The sequence below is a fragment of the Plutella xylostella genome, chromosome 6, assembly GCF_932276165.1.
Source record: "Plutella xylostella chromosome 6, ilPluXylo3.1, whole genome shotgun sequence".
Classification (NCBI taxonomy): domain Eukaryota; kingdom Metazoa; phylum Arthropoda; class Insecta; order Lepidoptera; family Plutellidae; genus Plutella; species Plutella xylostella.
This window is the reverse complement of record NC_063986.1, coordinates 11344487-11368291: the sequence shown is the minus strand read 5'-3', so window position 1 is coordinate 11368291 and position 23805 is coordinate 11344487. Positions and strand designations below refer to the sequence as shown.

Genomic DNA, 23805 nt, shown 5'->3' with positions numbered 1-23805 from the left:
ATTTCTGAATGGCGTCAGGATGCCAGCCAACGAAAGAAACTGTTCAGTAAACATGGGACAAGAGGGGTATTGAGGAGGCCGTAATAAGTGGCTGAAGTGGCGTGTGCACAGTAATTTTGTAAAGTCCAATATAGCTAAGAAGCCACGTAAAGAAATATTATTTTAAAATTTTTAAACACACCTTACGCAGACGTACTAACATTACATGTAACGGAACGTATTTTTATAGTTTGAAAAATGACCACTGTGTCCGCTTGGCAGCACAATCGAAATGCCAATAGATCCGGGAATCCTATTGGTCTAGAAGTTAAATTCGGTTTGTTGACAACTTTGTTTCCGCCCGCGCTTGCGTCTGATTGGTTCACGAGCTCGCGTCGCCAGCCGCGACATTGCTGCCATCTCTCTCGTCGATTAGTCGTTTTCGCGCCTATCCTTCCTGTGTTGCTTGTTCTGTTCACGCGCGTTGATAGTGGTGATTGTGTATTACACGTTTCAAAATGGTGAGTTTTTGCAAGATTTTACGAAATCCAGCCTGTGTTGTGAAAAGTTTATAGTTTAATTTGGTGTATTATGATGTGATCTACATACTGGCGAAGTTGCAACTTTGTACGATGAAAATTAACGGAGAAATTTGTGATTTTAGGCTGGTGGTAAAGCGGGCAAAGATTCAGGCAAAGCCAAGGCCAAAGCCGTATCCCGATCAGCTCGGGCAGGGTTACAGGTATGTTATTGATATTTCTAAATTTATTTTATGAATTTTCATATTAATTTTGGTTATATTTGGTGCTTGCATCATTATTTTACAATATTGAATAATACGCATGACCCCTTGATCATGGCGGCAGGCGCCCGCCATTGTTGTAAAAATCAATAACAGGATTTAATATTTTGTTAATGTTTTCAGTTCCCTGTGGGAAGAATTCACAGACATCTCAAAAACAGGACAACTAGCCATGGTCGAGTCGGAGCCACAGCAGCCGTGTACTCGGCGGCTATTCTCGAATATCTCACAGCCGAGGTAAGCTTCATTGGCTTGTTCAATATGGCGGCTATCTAAAGTGTATTTAAAATTATGAAATGACTCGTGTTTTCTCGATGCTGAGACAATAATGAGATAGCGCAGGAATGTAATTTTGTACGTGTCATCAATACTGTTGTTCTTTGTGGGAATTGAATGTTTCTTTACCATAAAAATGATTATGGCGGGAAAATATGCTACTACTTTGTTTACAGTTAATTTGTTAAAAGTAGGCGTATTCTTAGCATAAATGGTAGGATTGGTACTTGATCGTAATTATTCTCGTATTACCATAATGCTTTATCACCAAATTACTAAAACTAATTAGAAATAACCAGGTACCAAATGTTTCGTTTTTACCCTCTTAGTTTTGGCGCGAACGCTTCCTATTGTTTACAACGTCTTTACAACTTGACTATCAAGAGAAAACTAATATGAACAAAGTTAAACCTAATTCATTCCTACATTCATGCTAAAACTTAATTTAAATTTATAAACAGGTATTGGAGTTGGCCGGTAACGCGTCGAAGGATCTCAAAGTGAAGCGCATCACCCCCCGGCACTTGCAGCTCGCCATCCGAGGAGACGAGGAGCTGGACAGCCTCATCAAGGCCACCATCGCCGGCGGCGGTGTCATCCCCCACATACACAAGTCACTCATCGGCAAGAAAGGTGGTCCCGGAGCACCGGTTTAAGTTTGGTAAGTAACAAATTTAAGCTAAAGGAGTATGTACTAGTACTATGAGTACACATCAATGCGCAGCCCATAGAAGTAATAAACTATAGTTGACTTTATAGTGGTAGCCTATGTAACTTAGGTACCTAGGAAGACCAATCTTTCTATATGCCAAAAATTTTGCTAAATGTTTTTTCGAGTTGAAAAATTTCAAACCCCCTATTATAAGTATTGGTGAAGTTCACTGGTGGTATTTATATTTATTCTAATATGTTTGTTCCAGAGTTTCCACAACACAATTCACACTGCATTTGACACCGGACTGGATTTCATCTTTTATCAAGCATCTACAGAAATAGAATGGTTTTAGACAGTGATGTGAACTATGGAGTGATTTCTGAAATTGTTGGTCTGGGGTCCGGACTGTAGCATAAGGTTCTAGGGAATATTGTAGCATAAGAAGATTTGAATATGATTGTATTAGAATTAAGTTTAACTATCTTCCTCTTACATGGACATGTTAAATTGCTAGGCCTGAGTTTTGAAATTACTTTGAATGCGGATTCATTTGAGCCTGCCTCAAAATAATTTTAACTTTTCATTTGACACAGTAGCTTTTCGATTGTTAGCTATAAGCTATTGCAATAGATACTTTGCTGCATTTTTGTATTAATTTTTACTGACATTTATGTACCTAATGCATAACATTCGTAAGTGTAATTTGGTATGATTGGACTGTTAAGAGTTGTAAGAAATGATGTATTTTGTTCTTTAAAATATATGAGAAAGCACCGAATGTGTTTATTTTACTCTAAAACAATGTTTTTATTTACATACACATAGGCCACGTTCAGATGACAAGCGCTCAGCGCGCGTTTTGATGACGCGCGTTTATAACTACATACATTTTAATCCGCGTGACGCGCGTTAGCATGTGTACAGCCTGAATAAAATGTATGTAGTTGTAAACGCGCGTTAACAAAACGCGCGTTGAGTGCTTGTCATCTGAACGTGGCCATAGGTATGAAGTAAGACAGAACTTGAAGAGCCAAGTAATACACATAGAGAGATGATCAGGAACAAATCACTCGAGATTTATTCCAGACAACCTTGGGTGGAGCATCTAGGCTAGGCCTCCCATTAGCTATGTAGTTTTTATTCTACCCATAATGTGATTATGAATAAATAGGATGAATTTCTTAGAAAACCTATAGAGTTACAGTTTTGGTACAGTACCGTGAAATGGGGTGAATGGGGATGGTTTTCAACTTTGAGTGCCAATTTCTAATGAATTTTGTACTAACAACTTTTAGTTTACCATATTAAAAGTTTAGTCTTGACCTGTATTTTATGAAAATGCATACGAAAATCTTTGATGGTCAGCCAATTTTATGTAAATTTATAAAATATATGATGTCCCTATTCATACATGTATAGGGGTTAATCGGGACGGTATTGAGAACAATAGAGAAATAGTCATGGTTGTCACAACCCCTAAATAATTTTTTTCAGTAATATGTAGTAAAATGTACACTATACCTCTACATATTTCATTGCTTTCCTAGTTAAAACTTTAAAATCAGTTTTTGTAAAATTAGGTATATATTTAAAAAAAAATACCTGCAAAAAGTACCTAAATGTCCCTAAACATCGAACTAGAAAAAAGTTTTTTTCTACTTGGATGTTCCTAAGTATAAAAATTTAATAAATTACTTTTCTAATTTAGTACGATTTATCCAATAAAAATAACATTTAACGTCTCTTTTTCCAAAGTTTCTGAGGAACAAAATTTCGACCTTGTGAATGGCGAACTTCAGATGTATTTTTTTCTCACTTGTAACCATCTTCACGTCAAAAAAGTGTTACTATCAACAAAAATCAATTTTCTACTTTAAAAATCTTAAAAAATCTGACCATTATCATTTAATTTTATAGTAGATTTTCTGCTTCAATTTCGTTCATCGATAATATCCCTATTGACCCCTGAATTCCTATTCACCCCGTTTTACGGTACCCACTTTGGTACCCTTTTCCATAACTTGGATAGAGAGGAAACGGTTGCGATTGCAAATAGGAACTATCCAGGCTCTATGTGGTTGGCCCAGGAGTCCAGGACATCTCTGCAATCGCCCTTAGTTTAGGGTAGGGATCTCAAAAGAGGTTCACGCAGTAGAGTAATAGTCCTTGTTTTCACGTTCGCAGAGCTATTGTTATTATTCTAAGAACTTTTTAGTCTGTTTTGTCTATGGTTCAAAGATTTTTAGCGCCATCCAGTGTCGAGTAGCAGTATTAAATAAGATACCATAGAGCAATAGCATAGACTCAAGGACTTTGTATTGTATCATAGACATTATTTACACACTGTGGCAACACTAATTAAAAAGTTTAAGTTAAAAAATAAACGAACGCCATTTTTATTTTGCTGATGCTGAGTGCGTGTCAAATAAACGAGTGTTTTGTTTTCTGCTTTATCTAAATTACAAATTTATTAATTCACCGCGTAAAACATGAGTTCGCGGCATCGTGATAGAAGCCGTTCCCGTTCGCGTGATCGCGATCGCCACAAAGAGAGAGATCGCGACAAGAACCGGGACAGAGACCGGGACCGGGATAAGGACCGGGATCGTGACCGCGACCGCGACCGGGACCGCGACAGCCACCGCGACCGGGACCGCGACCGCCACCGCTCCAAGAGGTAACCACCACGAACGCAACAACATCCAACCGCCAAAACAAACACAAACACATAGTCCGCTGCAGAACTGCTGTCTCTCCAACACTGCAGGGTGGTTGCCTTAATCTCCACCTTTGGCAGGCGGGCTAAAGATATCACTACTAGAATTTTATCCCCCAAGCTCTGAGAGCAAGCCTCTAATCTTACTACACACACTCAAAGCGAACCGCTGACCACACCTCTCTTCTTCTTCAGGGATAAGGACCGTGACCGCAGCCGCTCCCGCGACCGGCACAAGGACAAGCGCCGCAGCCGCAGCCGCAGCCGGACCCCCACTAGGAGCAAGAAGTCTAAAGACAGGTATTTTACTATATCTTTGAGTTAATGATTGACTTTGAAAAAGTGTGTTTGACTGAACTCTACCATTGCAGACACATTCTCAGTGGGAGAGTCCTAAATATACATCTTGCAATTCTACTTAAAAAACTAACTTATGTCCATCTAAACATCCCTTAGATATAAGCTAAAGTTGAAATGAGAGCTGAATTCTGGAGTCATAATATTTTTTTAAATAATTAATATGATTTATCATGAATCTTCACATAACAAGATTAAATAACCTGTGTAACTAATTTCCAGGGATGGCACCATTGCCCTGCTGGACCAGATGGTTGGCACCACTACCAAGGCCACAGCTCGGGCGGTGGCCAGCACCGGCGGGGTGAACCCGGCCACACAGGCTGCCATATTGGCTGCGGCAGCTGTTGCTCAGGTAATATTCACATGTTACTTGCCCCAACGGTAGATAGAAGTTTAAGTTGATTCAAAATGAAAGATTATTAAAAAATATAAAATTATTTATTTAAAGAAAAAAAAAACAATTAGTCACTGTTATAAAATAAAATATCATGACTTGCTTTTTACAGGCCTAGGCCAAGGAATAATCTTTGATACCAAACTTTCCTTTTGAGAACATTTTCAATACACAATAAACAGATGTAACAAACTGATAGGATTTATAAATATACAGCATATCATTTTCAGCATAATTCTGTTGAAAGACAGGTAAAAGTTTGAACAGCTGTAAATGAAATTAATGATAAAATGTAGTCATATTATTATAATGATAAATGCATTGATTTCATTCTTATTTATTTATATTTTGTAGAAATATATTAATTACATGGTAATGTACCCTTTTATGATTTATTATCTTGTTATTGTATTCATTTATGATGAGTTAAAATTAAGTTTTTATTTACTCCTGAATGCATTTGTGTTTGTTAATTTACTGGGTCCAGTATGTTCCATCTCTGCCACTTCCTATTTAAATCAGAAGATCCTTCCTCATCAATGTTACCACTCAACAACCATCAAAGATCTGGAATCCACCAAACTCAATCAACATTTCAACCCACTCCCAACATACTGGACCGTTTCCTTTTTATTTGACCTTTTCATTAATTTGTCCCCTCGCGACGCGTCGTGACGTCAGACGTTTGTGGCGCAGCGTCGCATCGCAGCGCCCGTGCAGCCCGCGGCCGCCGCCGCCGCCGCGCTCTCCGCCGCCACCGCCATCCCGCCGCCCACCTCCGTGCAGCAGAAGCTCGAGCAAATGCAAGCCAGGACGGAGTCTAGATACCACCGGGACAAGAGGACCGAGGATTATCATCCTGCTGATGATGAGGACGATGGACAAGGTTAGTGTTGGCACATTGATGGATTGGGTTGTATGGGTTGGTTGTGATCGGGCTTTTAGATTTCAGAGGGCTTAGTGTAGGTTTTTCATAACCGATCCAGCAGTGAAATGTAACCAAAAATTATACAATATATTATAATATAAATAATGATTTTGTACTGTTGGCTATGAGACCACCTGCGCCTTTACACCATACATCATTTAGAATGATATCATACATTATTCCATGATGCAAATTTATTTCTTGGTTCATTTATCAGTATTTCTATTTAGGCTGGTGGAGAAAACAATGTAAGTGAAATCAGAATTATCATAATAATATGTTACAAACTATTATTCGTCCTCGAAACGGTGGTAATTATTGGATGCGGAGAGCTATAGCATCCATCGCATATCTCATCCAGTGGCGTGCTTTGGAAGAGGCCTATGTCCAGCAGTAAACTGCTATAGGCTAAAGAAGAAAACATAGTTATAAATTCAAGTTAAATACTTCTGCAAATTTACGTGATTATTGCTGAGTTGCACAACGAACTAAGCTAATGTCGATCTTAAATGTATTGCTGCCTTGCTTTGCCAGAATACGGAAAGAAAGAGACAGACATAGATTTAGGTGATTATTGCTGAGTTGCACAAACGAACTAAGTTAATGTCGATCTTAAATGTATTGCTGGCTTGCTTTGTCAGAATACGGAAAGAAAGAGACAGACATAGATTTAATACCGTCATAAGTTTAGTCTCCGTGAAACTCAGCATAAGACCCCCTGATCACGTGTAACGGGTCCAAGGCCTGTCCCCAGGCCCCCCCGGCGAGACGGCGGCGGAGCGGCGCGCGCGGCGGCGGCGCTCGCGCTGGCAGGGCTCCGAGCACGACAAGACCTTCATCCCGGGCCTGCCCACCGTGCTGCCCTCCACGCTCACCAAGGAACAGGAGGAGCAGTATCTACGTGAGTGGCGATCCTTTACTCTAGTACTTACAGCGTAAATAGTGGTCCAATGGAAGCGAGTGACTCGGCGAGTCAATCTGAATGTATGGCTCTGAAGCCCTTTTCCGTTGGTCTGCTATTTACCCGTCCGTTGGACCACTTTTGGGGTTATAGTAGTGAAATCATTAAAGAACGTAATTTATTTTGTTGTTAGTATGACTCTTACCATGGCCGTATGTTGTAAAATATTAGTAGGCGTTCTTCAATGATTATTGGCAATAGTCAGACTCATCATTCAATCAACTAAATCATGGATTGCAGTTCATAAAAAAATTATTTTTTTATGAAATGAAGAGTCCGACTCATCTACTTCCACTATATTGTAGACTGTACATACCATTTCCTTCTGATATATTTATTATTGTTTACTTGACTTCATCTTAATGTTTATATTTTAATTTTTATCTATAAGTGTGTATCACTGTTTATTATGAATAAATAGGTCCCCCGTTCTTCGTAACATTCAAAATTATAACTTTTATTTCAGCAGCCAAACCTAACATGATTGTTTAACATAAACAGGGTGTTGCAAAAGTGGTATACTTAGGGCCAGTTTTTTGATCCCTAGTTAACTCAAATTGGTCAGAAATGGCTACCATTAGTTAAAATCCAACCAAATTCGTATGAAGCTGACATGTTTGATAAGTGACTTGACTAATGGTTAAAGTTGACTACGGATCAAAAAACTGGCCCTAAGCCGCGGTGACTCAGGGTCATCCTGAACAACTTTTGTTGTACGACTTGGAAATACGCTTCGCCTTATCGACACTTTATTATTATAATATTAACATTTACAGGGTTACTGCATTATGTTCTTAAATTACATTTCTATTTATAAAGATAACGGTACTACATAAGTGATTAAGTTGTCTATAAACATTTTCAAGTCAAAGGTACTTGCCCGAATTAAACAAATATTGTTTTCGAAATGCAAATAAAGCACATGTAAAATCAAAACCACTAGAATTTCGGTACTCGTTTCTGATGCACCTATATCTGAATTTCATTCCATTTCGAAACCAGTGCTCCTCCAAAACATACTCTTTGCGTGACCAGTTTTTCCGTCTTGTGTGCCTACTGTGTTCTAATGCGGCCGCGTGGCTGCACGCTAACCGTTCCCTTGCAGTGCAGCTGCAGATCGAGGAGGTGAGCCGCAAGCTGCGCTCCGGCGACCTCGGCATCCCGCCCAACGTCGAGGAAAGGTACTGGCCAGCGACAGACCATAGAGGTTTTATACATACTTTTTTATTTTTAAAAGTTTTTCTTAGAAGTAATGGCCACTCTTTACGGCCTACAGATTTATTCCATATTTGAATGTGAAAGTATTTTAGAATCACATTATAGACGGGTTTCTGCAAGATTGCAAGATTTTAATCAAATTTGGTAAGTTCCCAGTGGCAACAAAGCTATTTTTAAGGAGTTCATTAAGGATAATATCAATAATTATTTGGTCCTTAATAGCCATTGTTAATAATTATACATTTTTGTTAATAATTATACATAGAGGGAAATATTATGATTTTATCAAAGACAGTAAATTAAAGTTGGAAGGTAGTATTAAATTAACAGTTAGGGAATAGGCGTAGGCGCGTCAATTATACAGGTTAGGATTAGGTATTAAAATAATCAATATAATGCCAGTTTAATCAAACTTCCTCATTTATTATCCACAGGAACCAACAGCAAACTGAGCACACTGATTTTATTAATCATTAAATACCTTTTTCAGGCAGAATACATGAGATATTACAAAGAGAATAAATACCAAACACCATTTCATATTAAGTTTGCATGTGCCCCATAATAAAAATATAATTTTATTGGAAAGATGACTCTAAACGTTTTGTAAATGACTACAAAACCGCTTGTTCGTTGTTGCTTAAAGACTGAAAATTGGAGGTTTCGGCCACTAATGACAGATCTGTTTAATTTTGCAGGTTTCCTTTCTGCAATACGCGCTAATCACTAAATAATTACCTAACCCTAATACGATTACCATTTTTCAGCGTCCAGATTAATAATCATAATCATTAATAACTTTATTTATAATCCGATTACTTTTCAGGGTTAATAAATAAAATTTCAGGTTAATAATGACCTCTTTTTCTTAGGTGTAGGTTGATGTGTAGGACAGTGATATTGTAACTATGCCACTTATGTAGTTTTTCTGTCAGTTACACATAACTCCAGTGTAAATCTTCTCGCTTGGTAAATTAAGAAATACATAAAGATCATGGTTACAAAATCACCCGGTGAAAACGTCTTTGTATGATTATCAGAAGTTACATTATTGATAATCCTACAATAGCTGACCGCCATTTAAATATGGGTAGCGCATGCTATGACGTAGGACCCTGTACCTTATCGGATACAAACATTCTTATATTGTGCACTTGGGATTTTTAATAGCTTATCCTGCCTACACACACGTTACTATAAGTATAGTCTGTTTTCCGTGGCTTTCATTTTGTGCGACTTCCGATGTGTGTTGTGGTCTGGCCAGAGAGTCAATAAATATACAAATACAGTTCCCCAAAATTGATAATTGCACATAGAAATCTTCGTCATTGTTCGGCAACGGTCGTATTCCCGAGCGTTAGAAAACTATTATGTATTTAGAGTGGTTAAGTGCATTTTCTTCATGAAATTTTAGTAGAATTATGTAATTGGTGCTAAAAGAGATAATTGATTTATCAGTAACGAAATTTGATTCGATAATTCATAATATTCCATAATATTAAAATTTACTTCGAAAATGTTACAGTAGGTACTTTTCAAGTGTCTTACTGAAGCTGATGTAAAGATGGATGAAAGAAGGTTTGAATAACACAAGGTTTATAGGTATTATAAGGAGAAATGGATTTCAAACACAGGTTTATATAAAAAAATTTAAATCTCAGTTCAAAAGTATTTACAGCACTGATTATTTCACATTAATAAAAATGTTTACATTAAAATCTCAGTTCAAAAGTATTTACAGCGCTGATCATTCACAATAATATTACAATTACAAACTTGGTCTTTTGGGTGTGGCTTTATTGGCAAAGTGAAGTCTATCAATGTGACGCATATTTTATTCTCAAATGTGCCTCATAATATGGCATCGTCAAAAATAATTAAAGTTGAAATTAAATTCACATTTGAAAAAAATAACAAGATCGATGTGTAATTGCAGCTCTTTATAATTCCACAAAAGTAATATTGATCTTGACCTTGAGACCCTTGACTGATCGGTGACAGCCACCGACCGCCCAAATTGTTTTCGATTATGTGTCACATGATATTGACTACTATTTCTTTCGAACAAGGATCAAAATGCAAGTGCTTTGTTTAAGGCACTGATTCGGGTGTTTCCGGGAATACGACAGTTTGCGAAGATTTGCATGCGCATTATTAATATGGGAGAACTGTATATAAATGTAATCTGAATTTAAATGAAAACTTATTATAATGCTGACAGTTATAAATACAAAATAATAATAACCTTAAAAATAACAATATGAACATTTAGAACACCCAAAACTACTCGGGGTTGCTTTACACTTACAGTTCAAACAACCAACTTATTTACCATCTTACAAAGTGGACCTATTATTCTCTTCCTCTGAGGTACAGTAGTCTGGTAGTTTCTGGAATCTGCTAGAGGAATAAGGCCGCCTTTTTACAAAAAAAATATCATTGTAATTAAAACGCTCAAACAAATTACAAACCAGCCACTCTCCAGCCACTCACACAAACCCCCCTCTCCCCTCCCCCCTTTACACCACCACAACTAACCCTCCCCCCACCTCCACAGATCGCCGTCTCCCGAGCCGATCTACTCGACGGACGGCAAGCGGCTGAACACGCGCGAGTACCGCACGAGACGCAAGCTCGAGGAGGAGCGACACCGGCTGGTGACCCGGATGCAGCAGATCAATCCGGAGTTCAAACCGCCGCCGGATTATAAGTGAGTGGATTACATCTCTGCAGTATTGCAGTACTAGTAACTATAACTCGGCAGACCGCGAGAGACATGGCAGCGCTCTGTGAAAAAGGAAATGGGCCAGGCGGGGATGTCTTGGGCGGATGTCTCTGAGCTGGCCCAAGATCGTAAAGAATGGCGGCGCTTCACTTCGGCCCTTTGCTCCCCAGCGGAGATTGGGAATAAGTAAGTAAGTAACTATAAAGATAATGCCACTACCCATGACGTACCCACTGCTGGGGCGCGAGTACCGCACGAGACGCAAGCTCGAGGAGGAGAGGCACCGCCTCGTCACCCGGATGCAGCAGATTAACCCCGAGTTTAAGCCGCCGCCGGATTATAAGTGAGTGGATTACACCTGCACTGCATCGGGTATCGAGCAGGCCGGGCAGCTGATATATCTACACAGATACATACTGCAGGTTGACTGGTAGAGAATGCTCTTAGCAGTAAGTCCACCTGATTCAATCCATCCATCTATTCCATCCTATTCATCTGCAATAACAGTGTAAATAAATAAATAGATGGATAACATACATTATTTGACGAACGACTAGTGAAGTGGTTCGTGATACGGTTCGATCCTCGGCCGGCAGAAATTTCAGATCAGATTACCCTCATACAGCCAAATTTTGGGTTTTGAACAGATCTAGGATAGAATTTGTGACTTCAGAAGGGCTAGTACGGGGCGCATTTAAGACGTGACAAGAGTTCTTACTCACATCGCGCAGCGTCAAGAGCGAGCGCGACGGAGAACTTTTGTCACGTCTTAGCGTCAATTCACACGTACCACAACCACACCACGTCGCAGCGACAAAATGTGGTCAAGCTGTGGTTACGTGTGAATTGTGTGACAGCGGCTTTTTGCAGTTGCGTTGTGGCAGCGACAAAATGTCGATGTGGTTGCGTTGTCGCTGTCATTGCGATGTGGTAACCACGTCGTCGTGTGCAGTTTGTAACGAGCCGTTACAAACCAACCGTCCAACACACCTACCCTCACACCGCAGCCACAAGAGCGCCCGGCGTGTGCGAGACGAGGTGGGGCACCACACAGACGACTCCGGAGAATACAAGGGGCGCGGGGCGACCCGCCTATAAATAGCCGCCGGACCGCCGCTAGAGCACCATTCGCCACCTCCTGTTCCGACGAGTGATCATTCCGTTCCCGAGATCCCTCCCCGCACCCATATCTATTCAAGTAATCTATTCACGTACACTAATCTCACATCACCGGTCTCCCCGCGAGGTAGGTTGCTCAACGGACCGAGGCCTCTCGGTTATACGGATGCCTGGGTTGCCTAGTTGAAAGCATCCGTATACCCGACTAGACCCGACACAGTGGGCTGCCTAATTAGCGGAGCGAGGTCCCCCGGATACGTACATGGATGCCTGGGTTGCCTAGTTGAAAGCATCTGTGTAAGTACCGAACTATACAATCACCGGATACACACCAGCCTTCAGCCACACTCTTGTCGACACAAATACACTCCACAAATCCTGGAACAAGTCCACCCGCACCACCGGTATTCGCCCGACCTCCTGTACCCTATATCCTTCCCCTTATTAAGATAGTAACGTCCGCGTAGGCCCCTTCAGGGCCCGACCAATATAAATATCAGTAACCGCGATAAGTATTTGTGCATTTGTGTAGTGTGTTAATATTAAGTACGTAAGCTGTAAGTACCTTAGACATATAAGTTAACTTGATTGTAAATAAAGCGGGTCCAGTGCCGCCTCAATTGTGTTACACTAATTAATCGGCATTATTAATTCTCACCCCGTACACCTACCGAGGTTATTTCCCTCCAGGGGCCTCAGGACCAAGATCAGAGTAGTTAGGACCGCTTCACGGTCAGTGTAGATCCCCCAGGCGACCGGGCACTCCTTCAGAGGCCGGCGTCAAGCTGAGCTAGCCTAAGACCGCTTCCCGGTACATATTAATTGAGAGTTATTAGGTAGGTACCAGCCCTAAGCACTAGGGACGTTAGTCATAAGGGTAAGTACCACATTACAATATAGCACCCAACCCCTACTCTCGGGGAAGGCCAGGCAGGTCGATTCGCCCAGGGGTCGCTCCCCGGTGATCCAGACCAGCTCCTGCCGAGCTGCTACATTACATTTGGCGCCCAACGAAAAATCCACATATTCTCATTAATATCTAATACTATTTAGCCCCCCGTAATAACACGTAATTCACTAGAAATAACCAACCGACTGACTAACCGTTCAACTTAACTATCTACCCGCAATTGTTCTAAAAATAGACCGACAACCGACCGACCGACCCCGTTTAACAAAAATTACAATTCAAAAGTAAAGAGCACGTAAATTTTTGTTGGTCATTTTTATTTAAATTTCCGTAACCGATTACAAACTGGCCCCGTTTTATAGTAGGTAAATATACAGCATCAAATGCCAACTTCTTGGATTTATAACCTTAGTAAAGAGGAATTAATAAGGGAAAGTAGGGAAAGGAAGCTACCGACCGTAAATTTAACCGTTGACAAGCTGAGGAAGCAGCTGTCCGACCACATCAGACAAGAAGAGGAGGAGACCTTCGAGATGACATCCGAAGACCAGACCAGAACCGCGAGCCAGCTGAACCTGTCATCCATCGTGAGGGAATGGAATATATCGTTCGACACCGCATGCGACCCGGTTGAGTTCATCGAGCGTTTGGATGAACTGACGTCATCAGGTGACGTCCCGCAGGACCGATTACTACAGGTACTACCTAAAGTACTAAGAGGTAAACCGCTGTTATGGTACAGGAACAACTCCGACAACTGGAAAAAGTGGGAGGACTTCTTAGAAGAATTCAAACTCTTCTTCTACCCGGCGGGATACGAGAAAAACCTGCTTGAGATGATCATCGCACGAAAACAACACCACCGTGAATCTTTCGTCAACTACCTGACCGACATACAAACCCTGATGAGAAGGTACGGAAAAATGACCAAAAAAGAAAAAGAAGAAAGAGTCTACGAAAACATGAACGCGAACTACAAGTACTACATCAAAAAGCAAGACTTCACCAGCCTCGGAGAATTAATAAGACAGGCAGCCGAGTACGAGCAGATCACAGAAGAATCCTCATCTCAACAGTGGAACCACCGACCAGACCGACACCGCCAGACACCGAAAAGTCATCCAGAAACGTCACCAGAACCTCGTAAAATACACGAAAAATACGACAGGACCACGTGCTGCTGGAACTGCGGCAAAGCAGGCCACTCACACAAGGAATGCCGGGGCAGGCAAGTACTGTTCTGTAGCCAATGCGGAGTCCTCGGGAGACTAACGCGCAACTGCTGCAGAAGAGAAACCAAGTTCGGAGACACGAACATAACCGCCGAAGAAAACCGACCGGAACAACGAATTTTCGAAGACGTGAAAATAGGTAAAATCACATACCGAGCGTTAGTTGATACAGGCTCCACCAGATCATACATCAGTAGAAACATTTATGAAGAGAACTCGACAAACGCCGACACAGAAAAAGTCACAGGGATGCGAGTAACCGTCGCAGATGGCAGAGTCATGGACGTGAAACTCAAAATAGACCCAGAAATTGAGATACGGCAGAGAAAATTAACACACGAACTCTTCGTACTACCAGCTTATTCACCGCCAAACCTAGTTATCATAGGGATAGACCTCCTAAGAAAGGCAGGAGCCACAATAGTCTGGAACAATAATACCGAAAACACGCCAGAAGAAATCCATGAAACTAAACAACAGGAACCGCTAGTCACACAAGAAACAACACCACCGAACAATAATAAAATTACCGGCCCTATAAAATCAAAATCCCGCAAGCAAAAGAAAAAACATAAACAACAACATCCACCAAGGTATCCCGACACAGCATCTATACAGGAACGAAAAGAATGGTTCGACCGAAAAATGTCTGAAACTCGAAATTCGCCTCAAAACGACCCAACATTTATGATTAAAAACAACTCACTCCATAAACGAATTGTAAATCCGAGATACGGGGTCAAGATCAATGCACAATCGCAGTGGAAATTATGCGTTCCGACATTGAAGAGAAGGTCGATTATCGAACAACACCTTAATGAACCGACAACAACAGGCTACGTGACCACGGGAAAAATCCTAAAAAGCATTGCCGAAACATATTATTGGCCCGGGATGTACAAAGATGTTCTTCATCACATGAAAAAGTACAAAGAACGCCTAAAATCATTGTCATCAAACTCGCCGCAACCAAATTCCACCGAACCGAAGCAATAAGATACCTACCGACGACGTCATCACCCATCGCCAGATGTGCCTAGCCGCGGTACTCATGCGATGCCGAACGAACCGATTATTCCAAACCTACCCTCAATCATCAACATAATGAAGATTGAAGACAAATAGCCGTAAAAAGTTAAAACATTTGTATATTTATGACCTAGTCATTCCGTACCGTACCGTAAAAATTTTATTATGTTTAATTTGTAATTTAATTATAAATATACAACTGAAAAACCGCAATCTATATTAAAAATATAGAAATAGGTAAAAATGTAAACGCAAATGCACACATTTTACACCGTCCGTCCGTAGTATAATATGATATAAGTAAATAATAGACACACAGACATGTTAAACGTATAACATCCACCTTATTGCATCAAAGTCGCAAGTAAAATTTTGCTCAGACTTAGAATAAAGATTGTAAATTTTTGAACGCAGCCCAATACGTTACTCTGTGAACGTACACAGGTTAGAATTTTAGTTGTCAAGTCAATGTCAAGTGTCAAACCGACCGAGTAAATTTCAGCGCAAGGGCACATGCCGTATAAATATTAAATTTTAATTTATTTGCAATGTAAATACCGAAAAGCTGAAACCGTATACCTAATGTAATTACCAGGAAAATGTATATCAGTACACAATAAATTATATACACATAGCCTACAATGTAAGTAAAACCAACCATGCATTTTATCCTTGCTCATGTCTTGTAAAAAACAAAATATTCACATTTTTTATGTAGAAAAGAATCCCGAATATAATATACAGTTCCCGTCCGAACTTACCGGCACCAAGCAGGGATGAAATGCTCATGGACAATACCGTGTAACTTTTTTTTTTTTTTACCAAAGTTAATAATGTTATATTGTGTAAAATTAACCTGATATAAATATTTAAGTAAATAAAATATATCCTGAATCCAGATGATAAAGTAGGAACCCGTTTGTAAACAAATGCACCAGTACGTGCACCGTTCTCTTAATTTTTCCTTGTATGTATCTACATGACCTGTGAATTTTTACCAGGTAAAAATTCTTCTGCTGAGGGGGGAGAATGTAACGAGCCGTTACAAACCAACCGTCCAACACACCTACCCTCACACCGCAGCCACAAGAGCGCCCGGCGTGTGCGAGACGAGGTGGGGCACCACACAGACGACTCCGGAGAATACAAGGGGCGCGGGGCGACCCGCCTATAAATAGCCGCCGGACCGCCGCTAGAGCACCATTCGCCACCTCCTGTTCCGACGAGTGATCATTCCGTTCCCGAGATCCCTCCCCGCACCCATATCTATTCAAGTAATCTATTCACGCACACTAATCTCACATCACCGGTCTCCCCGCGAGGTAGGTTGCTCAACGGACCGAGGCCTCTCGGTTATACGGATGCCTGGGTTGCCTAGTTGAAAGCATCCGTATACCCGACTAGACCCGACACAGTGGGCTGCCTAATTAGCGGAGCGAGGTCCCCCGGATACGTACATGGATGCCTGGGTTGCCTAGTTGAAAGCATCTGTGTAAGTACCGAACTATACAATCACCGGATACACACCAGCCTTCAGCCACACTCTTGTCGACACAAATACACTCCACAAATCCTGGAACAAGTCCACACGCACCACCGGTATTCGCCCGACCTCCTGTACCCTATATCCTTCCCCTTATTAAGATAGTAACGTCCGCGTAGGCCCCTTCAGGGCCCGACCAATATAAATATCAGTAACCGCGATAAGTATTTGTGCATTTGTGTAGTGTGTTAATATTAAGTACGTAAGCTGTAAGTACCTTAGACATATAAGTTAACTTGATTGTAAATAAAGCGGGTCCAGTGCCGCCTCAATTGTGTTACACTAATTAATCGGCATTATTAATTCTCACCCCGTACACCTACCGAGGTTATTTCCCTCCAGGGGCCTCAGGACCAAGATCAGAGTAGTTAGGACCGCTTCACGGTCAGTGTAGATCCCCCAGGCGACCGGGCACTCCTTCAGAGGCCGGCGTCAAGCTGAGCTAGCCTAAGACCGCTTCCCGGTACATATTAATTGAGAGTTATTAGGTAGGTACCAGCCCTAAGCACTAGGGACGTTAGTCATAAGGGTAAGTACCACATTACAATATAGCACCCAACCCCTACTCTCGGGGAAGGCCAGGCAGGTCGATTCGCCCAGGGGTCGCTCCCCGGTGATCCAGACCAGCTCCTGCCGAGCTGCTACATTACAATATGGAAAACAGGTTGCCGCGGTGCCGCCGCCGCGTGGCGGCGTTGCCGTTGCGATGTGGTTGCGTTGTGGTTGCGATGTGGTCGTATTACACAGGTGGTCGATAACAACGGCAAAATGTGGCACGTGTGAATTGGATTATTCATTGTCAATCCAAAATATACGCCCGACCACATCGCGTGGTTGTGGTGTGGTTGTGGCTGTGGTGTGGTTGTGGTACGTCTGAATTGACCCTTAATAGCGCCCTGTGCTACACTGGCAGAACCGACATCAATATGCGTGATTGGCTCACTTGACTAACTCCCCCCCCCCTTCCCCCCGCAGGCCGCCGATAGTGCGCGTGCACGACAAGGTGATGATCCCGCAGGAGGAGCACCCCGACATCAACTTCGTGGGGCTGCTCATCGGCCCGCGCGGGAACACGCTCAAAGGTATTGTTGCTACAATTACAGATTATTTGTTCCAAATACATACAGATTGTCTAGTAAATAGTGCACCAACGGAAAGGGGTGACTCAGGGACTAAACTGAACAAATTTTTTTCTATGACTTTTCGAAATTTGCCTTTCCATAGTAAAAATTATGAAAGTGGCAGTCCACTTTTGATTGATTGCTGCTGCTTCTTAAGAACACTCAAATCAGCACGAAAGGGTCAAAAAATTATCGACTTGCTTCGCCTCATTCGTGCTAATTTCAGGGTGACCGATTTATATACAATACACCAATTAATTTTGTACTTTGTTTATTTACTTTAGCGATGGAGAAGGACACGGGCGCCAAAATTATCATCCGAGGCAAGGGCTCCGTCAAGGAGGGCAAGGTTTGTGCTCTTTATTCATACAAAAAGTATTCATTAAAATATAATTTAATTTAAAACCAAAAATATACACACAAACATATTATGATGAAAATACAATACTAACAAAGATTAAACTAAAACCGACCAAAACCACTCATTAAAAACTAGAATTCATTTTTGAATATTGAATAGATAGAGAACTTGAAGACATAATTATGTTGTATCGTATCTTGTCTCTAACATGTGTTTTGTTACTTGAAGTGCCAACGAAAATGATCGAAAGTTTTATAAATGCATGTTTTATGAACGCCCGCGGCGTAGCAAATAACCCTTTGTAGTGACGCATAATTCAATTAGAAACTGCATGCTCGACCGTAATCCCCCAAAGTGAAGTCTGTGCATTTTCTTTCATGAAAAAGTCGTGAAGATTTAATAGTAAAATAGTTCACCATCTAATTTACTTTAGACTTTTACAATACAGTGTGTAGTTCGTCTGTACGGTACGTTACTAATGGTGCTCTGGCAGGTGGGCGATAAAGGTACGTCGTCACAGTGTCCTCGCGTGAACCCATTATTTAGTCCCTCGGCCCATTAGCGCCCTCGCTACTGCTCACTGACTGCGCTGGGGTGGCATACCTATCTATTTTGCTGACTATATAGGGTGTCGAGCTTAGTATACCCTTTTTGCAACACTATACATGATGTTCCGTCTCGTCAGGTGGGGCGCAAGGACGGGCAGCCGCTGCCGGGCGAGGACGAGCCGCTGCACGCCTACATCACCGCCACCAACGCCGCCGCCGTCAACAAGGCCGTCGAGAAGGTAACACATCCATGATAATAATAAAATATACCATAGCCGAATATACTAAATAGACCCCAAGCTAGGCAAAGCCTACACAGATAAATCAGCTGACATATTATTATATAGACTAGTTTTTGATTTGCAATATACATACATAATAATATGCTCACGACTATAATCCCCGAAGTGGTAGTCAGGGGTCACCCGCTTTTCGCTGTAAATTTGTATTCACGTGATAGGTTGCGAGCCAATGCACAATGCACTGAAGTTGTCGGGTAAGTGGGCAACCCGAATGTCAGAGGCTTTCAAGCTACCTGAAGGCCTCTGACTAGGCTTAACGACCGCTGCCGAATCAGCAACCGGGATTTACGGCTTAACGTGCCGTCCGAAGCACGGAAGCATCCAGAAAACAACCACTTGAAATCGGTCACCCATCCAATGGGTGACTCAGTGATCAGTTACGATAACTAAAGCTAACGACACTTCAGCTGCCATATTATTATATACTTTGATTCGCAATAGGTATTTATATCTGTGTAACCCGCTACCACTCTCGGCAGATCAAGGAGGTGATCCGTCAGGGCGTGGAGGTGCCGGAGGGGCAGAACGACCTGCGCCGCATGCAGCTGCGCGAGCTGGCGCAGCTCAACGGCACGCTGCGGGAGCACGAAGGTACAGACACGGCATCTACACGATATACTCTTAAGTAGGTCTTACAAACTCCGGTGTACCGGAGAGATCTGACTGGAGTTTTTCGAAGCAAGTGTGAAAACTAGACGTTAGGTCTAGGGGGACTCCAGTCCACCGGAAGGGTTTGCCGGAAATAATTGATTTTCGACTTTGCTCCGGTCTCCTGTGCAGGTCCAAAAAGCTGTACAGGTCTATCCGCACACACAATGCCTCTAGCATGATAAAAGATTCACAAAATAATAAAACTTGATGCTATAACCGACTTACCATAGGTATTTAACCCAAACTTTTCGTTTTGAGTGTATTCTGATTGCTAAACCTAGCCTAAAATTTGATAACTATTTGTTGCCAAACTACAAATAAATAATCAAATGTCTTTCCCTTAGGACCGCGCTGCGCCAACTGCTCCGCCAGCGACCACAAGACGTGGCTGTGCCCGGACAAGCCGAACGTGACCAACAACATCGTGTGCTCGTCGTGCGGCGGCGCCGGGCACATCGCGCGCGACTGCCGCGCCAAGCGCCCCGGCCAGGGCGGCCCGCCCGCCAACCACGCCAACAAGGTACACGCTGCTTAGATGCATCCATAATAATGCTGAGGACTGTAATATACACGAATCACGACTGTAATGTAATTGATATGTAATGAATTTAATTATCAATAAACAAATCTAAATCTTAATCTAATCCTCGAGGGCGTAGTCAGAGTTGACTCGCAAGCGAGCTACCCGCTTTTCGAGTGATAGGTCGCGAGCCGTTTTTGAATGACCACAAGTAATATGCACTTAGAATACACATCCAGAATCTAGATGTGCAGGAATCACGATGTTTTCCTTCAGCGTAAGAGTACGTGGTTTAATTGTATTTAAACACCTTATTTCTATAGAATTCATTGCTGGAATCGTACCCACTGTGGGTACTATATCAAAATTTTACTTGATTCAACCATCATCAACCCATGAGTCACAAAACGAAACTAACTGTTTGCCCTGTTATGGCATACCTTTGCTAACTCCACCCCTCCCCCCCAGGCTAAAATCGACGAGGAGTACATGTCGCTGATGGCGGAGCTGGGCGAGGCGCCGCCGCCCGCGCCCGCGCCCGACGCCGCGCGCCGCCGCCACGTGCCCAGCCTGTTCGCCACCACGCACCACGCGCCGCGCGCGCTCATGCAGGCGCCGCCACAGGGTAAGCACATTTACATTACTTGTTGATAAATTACTTATTCTTGTGAAGGCCCTCTGTACCGTGTAAGGCGCTTGGGGTACCTTAGGGCCGTATACAGAAAGAAAGATGTAAACATAAAAGACCTTACTTTTCATATTATGCCGAACAAGCCCTGATAAGCGCGTGAAAAATATCCATAGTAAAGTAAGCGCTTATAAGTTTCCAGCTTTCTTTCTTTATACGGTCCAGGACAACAACCAACCAAATTACTTATTTCCATTAGTGTAACTTACCTAACATAATAAAAAAATCGTAGAGGTTTTTTTTCATTTATGGTAAAACGTGATAAGAAAATGAGTCCTTTTGAAATGACACTCCTCATATCAATTTTGCAGGCAATCTACCGCCGTCGCTGCCGCCGCCGCCCACGGCTTACCCGCCGCCACCGCCGCCGCCGCACTCGGGACAACCCGCGCCCTGGCTCGGTAACTAGACAATGCACTATAGCAAATACACAAACACATTATTTATTACATTTAACCCGCGTTAACAAAAACAGTATCTAGCTGAATATTCGTATAATAATGTATAAGTTAAAATAACAAAATGACAATGACCATTCATTAGTAATAGATATAGTTAAAAAATGAGACTTAATAAATATGTGTTTGTTTCCAGCGAGCGTGCAGCCTCCCCCGCCGGGCGCGCCGCCGCCGCTGATGCCGCCGTCCTATCCGCCGCCGCCGCCGCCGCAGCACCCGGGGCAAAACAACCAGGTACGGCACTCACTATTTACTAATTAAATGTTCTAAAACTTATTTTACATTACCATGGCAGTCAAAAAATCCAGCTGAAGCGCCCGTAATCCAGCTAGCTACAGTGATTGGAACCGACCATTGAAGTTAAGCCACACATGGCACAGTCACTCATTGGATGGGTGACCGATTTCAATTACCGTACCCGTGGTGGAGTAAGGCCTAAAACCTTCCTTCATTGGAAGGGGATACCTGTGTCCCAACAGTGGGGACGTGATGGGTTTTGATGATGATGAAACGTATAGCAATATTTGCAATGTACTACTATTTGCGTGCATTTACAGGTTGACAAGATGAACGGCGGCCCCCCGAGCATGCCGCCCGGCCCGCCGCCGCACATGCCGCCGCCGCCGCCAGGTACACTCTTAGTACTTGTTGTATTAATTATGTTGGATATTCATCGTTGGCTAAATGGTGCACGTCCATTTACCATCCGTCCATGTTACGATAAAAAAAGTTTGCATTTATCAATATGATTCATAAGTTCGTGACAACATAAAGTTAGCTAGAAGATCGGATAATCGGATGCATATTTACATAAAGTGCTCTTGTCTGTACAGTGCGCATTTGGTCACTTCTGATTATGCCAATTTCAATTCCTTTTATCAGTGGTCAAAGTTTTACTAGCAGCCACTATTACTAACACAATGTTCCATCCCGTGCAGGTATGATGAACATGTGGCGCGGCTTCAACCCGCCGCCGTGGGGCGCCCCGCCCGCGCACCCGCCGCCGCCCGCCTTCCTCGCGCCGCCGCCGCCGCCGCCGCCCGCCGCCAACTAGCGCTACCTCATACACTACCGGCTTCTGCACTACGTACAGGAGATCGTCAGTTAACGGCAGTAGGGTGGATGGATGGGAGGCACGTTTGTTCAATTGGAATAGGAAATCCAGACAGACGTTTTTATGAATAAAAGTTTAATGCACATTCAAAGTTGACTCGCATCAACCATCTGGTTACATACGAGAAATGCTAAGCTTGAAGCCATTTAATTGGAAATAATGTTTTCTTTTTAGCCAGACAACTTTGGCTAAAGACATAGTACCTTCATCCTTGAGAATTTAGTACATAGGTTGTTGTATACCAATAACGTCCCAAAATTTGAGAAAACATCTACCTGAACATAATTATTATATCCATAAAATATACTTTCATCCCTGTGACAGATGCATTTAAAAAGTACCTTGAATACGTGCGCGAATAGTCTCAGTGATTAATGTTTATTTAATGGACTCTGTTAATATTTTGTTGAGACATAAAATTATTTATGTAAAAATGAAATATATATAGAATTGTATACTTATTTCGCCTGAAACCATGCAATAATAATTGATGTTTGTAAATTAAAAATTAATTGTATATGCGTACAAGTTTGTATGGATACTGTCTATAGACTTTTCTCTTTTCATACCCATTGCGTATGGTATTGTGTTAGATAATAATGTGATTGTGTTGTAGGAGAATAAATTAGATCTAAGGACATTGCTAATAAAGATTGACGTCCCTTTAAATTTTGGTTTTATATTACAAGAGAGAATCGCTTCACACTTATTAGCTAAACTCATAACGGATCCAGACAAGTATTATGAGTATACTAGCTGTTCCCGCGAGCTTCGCTTCGCCTTAAAAAGTTTTCCCGTGGGAAATGCGGGATAAAAAGTAGCCTATGTTCTTTCTCAGGGTCTATAACATATGTATACCAAATTTCATTCAAATCCGTTCAGTAGTTTTGGCGTGAAAGAGTAACAGACAGACAGACAGTTACTTTCGCATTTATAATATAGTTAGGATTAGGATTATTATACCTACATATATTGTAGAAAAAAAAGTTAAGCTTGATTTTTCATTTTATTTATTTGCGTAATATTACATAAGCGAACTCATAAAACGACCGTCCTCAGATCAATTGGAACACTCGTTGATTACAATAACATAATATTAAATGCAAAATAATGCTTTTAACTAAATAGTAATTGAGATTATAATAATTACACAGAATTGTCAAACAAAATAGTTGAAATACACTCAACGCATGTA

The 23805-nt window shown here is 41.8% G+C and overlaps 3 protein-coding genes across 5 annotated transcripts; all 3 read left to right on the top strand.

The window, feature by feature from the left end:
* Nucleotides 1–346: 346 nt before the first annotated feature.
* Nucleotides 347–2490, top strand: LOC105387851 (histone H2A.V). Its single transcript, XM_011558638.3, has 5 exons — nucleotides 347–500; nucleotides 644–721; nucleotides 905–1018; nucleotides 1519–1718; nucleotides 1978–2490. Exons 1-4 carry the CDS (start codon nucleotides 498–500, stop codon nucleotides 1711–1713), a joined length of 390 nt encoding a protein of 129 aa, XP_011556940.1. The 5' UTR covers nucleotides 347–497; the 3' UTR covers nucleotides 1714–1718; nucleotides 1978–2490.
* Nucleotides 2491–4086: 1596 nt separating this feature from the next.
* On the top strand, nucleotides 4087–23279 carry LOC105387872 (splicing factor 1). 3 transcript variants are annotated; one of them, XM_048621642.1, is made up of 18 exons: nucleotides 4087–4389; nucleotides 4624–4728; nucleotides 5008–5140; nucleotides 5864–6068; nucleotides 6853–7011; nucleotides 8177–8252; nucleotides 10847–10928; nucleotides 11287–11357; nucleotides 17823–17929; nucleotides 18253–18317; nucleotides 19015–19116; nucleotides 19659–19770; nucleotides 20175–20350; nucleotides 20819–20975; nucleotides 21350–21439; nucleotides 21633–21730; nucleotides 22054–22126; nucleotides 22435–23279. In XM_048621642.1, exons 1-18 carry the CDS (start codon nucleotides 4202–4204, stop codon nucleotides 22548–22550), a joined length of 2115 nt encoding a protein of 704 aa, XP_048477599.1. In that variant the 5' UTR covers nucleotides 4087–4201; the 3' UTR covers nucleotides 22551–23279. The 3 variants fall into 3 exon arrangements, with proteins under 3 accessions (XP_048477599.1, XP_048477600.1, XP_048477598.1); XM_048621643.1 differs by lacking the exon at nucleotides 11287–11357 and having other exon boundaries at nucleotides 4088–4389; nucleotides 6865–7011; nucleotides 10847–10999; XM_048621641.1 differs by lacking the exon at nucleotides 11287–11357 and having other exon boundaries at nucleotides 4088–4389; nucleotides 10847–10999.
* Nucleotides 13013–16947, top strand: LOC125488614. The gene is made up of 2 exons (XM_048621644.1): nucleotides 13013–15947; nucleotides 16306–16947. The coding sequence occupies exon 1, from the start codon at nucleotides 13427–13429 to the stop codon at nucleotides 15269–15271; it is 1845 nt and encodes a 614-aa protein (XP_048477601.1). The 5' UTR covers nucleotides 13013–13426; the 3' UTR covers nucleotides 15272–15947; nucleotides 16306–16947.
* Nucleotides 23280–23805: the final 526 nt, after the last annotated feature.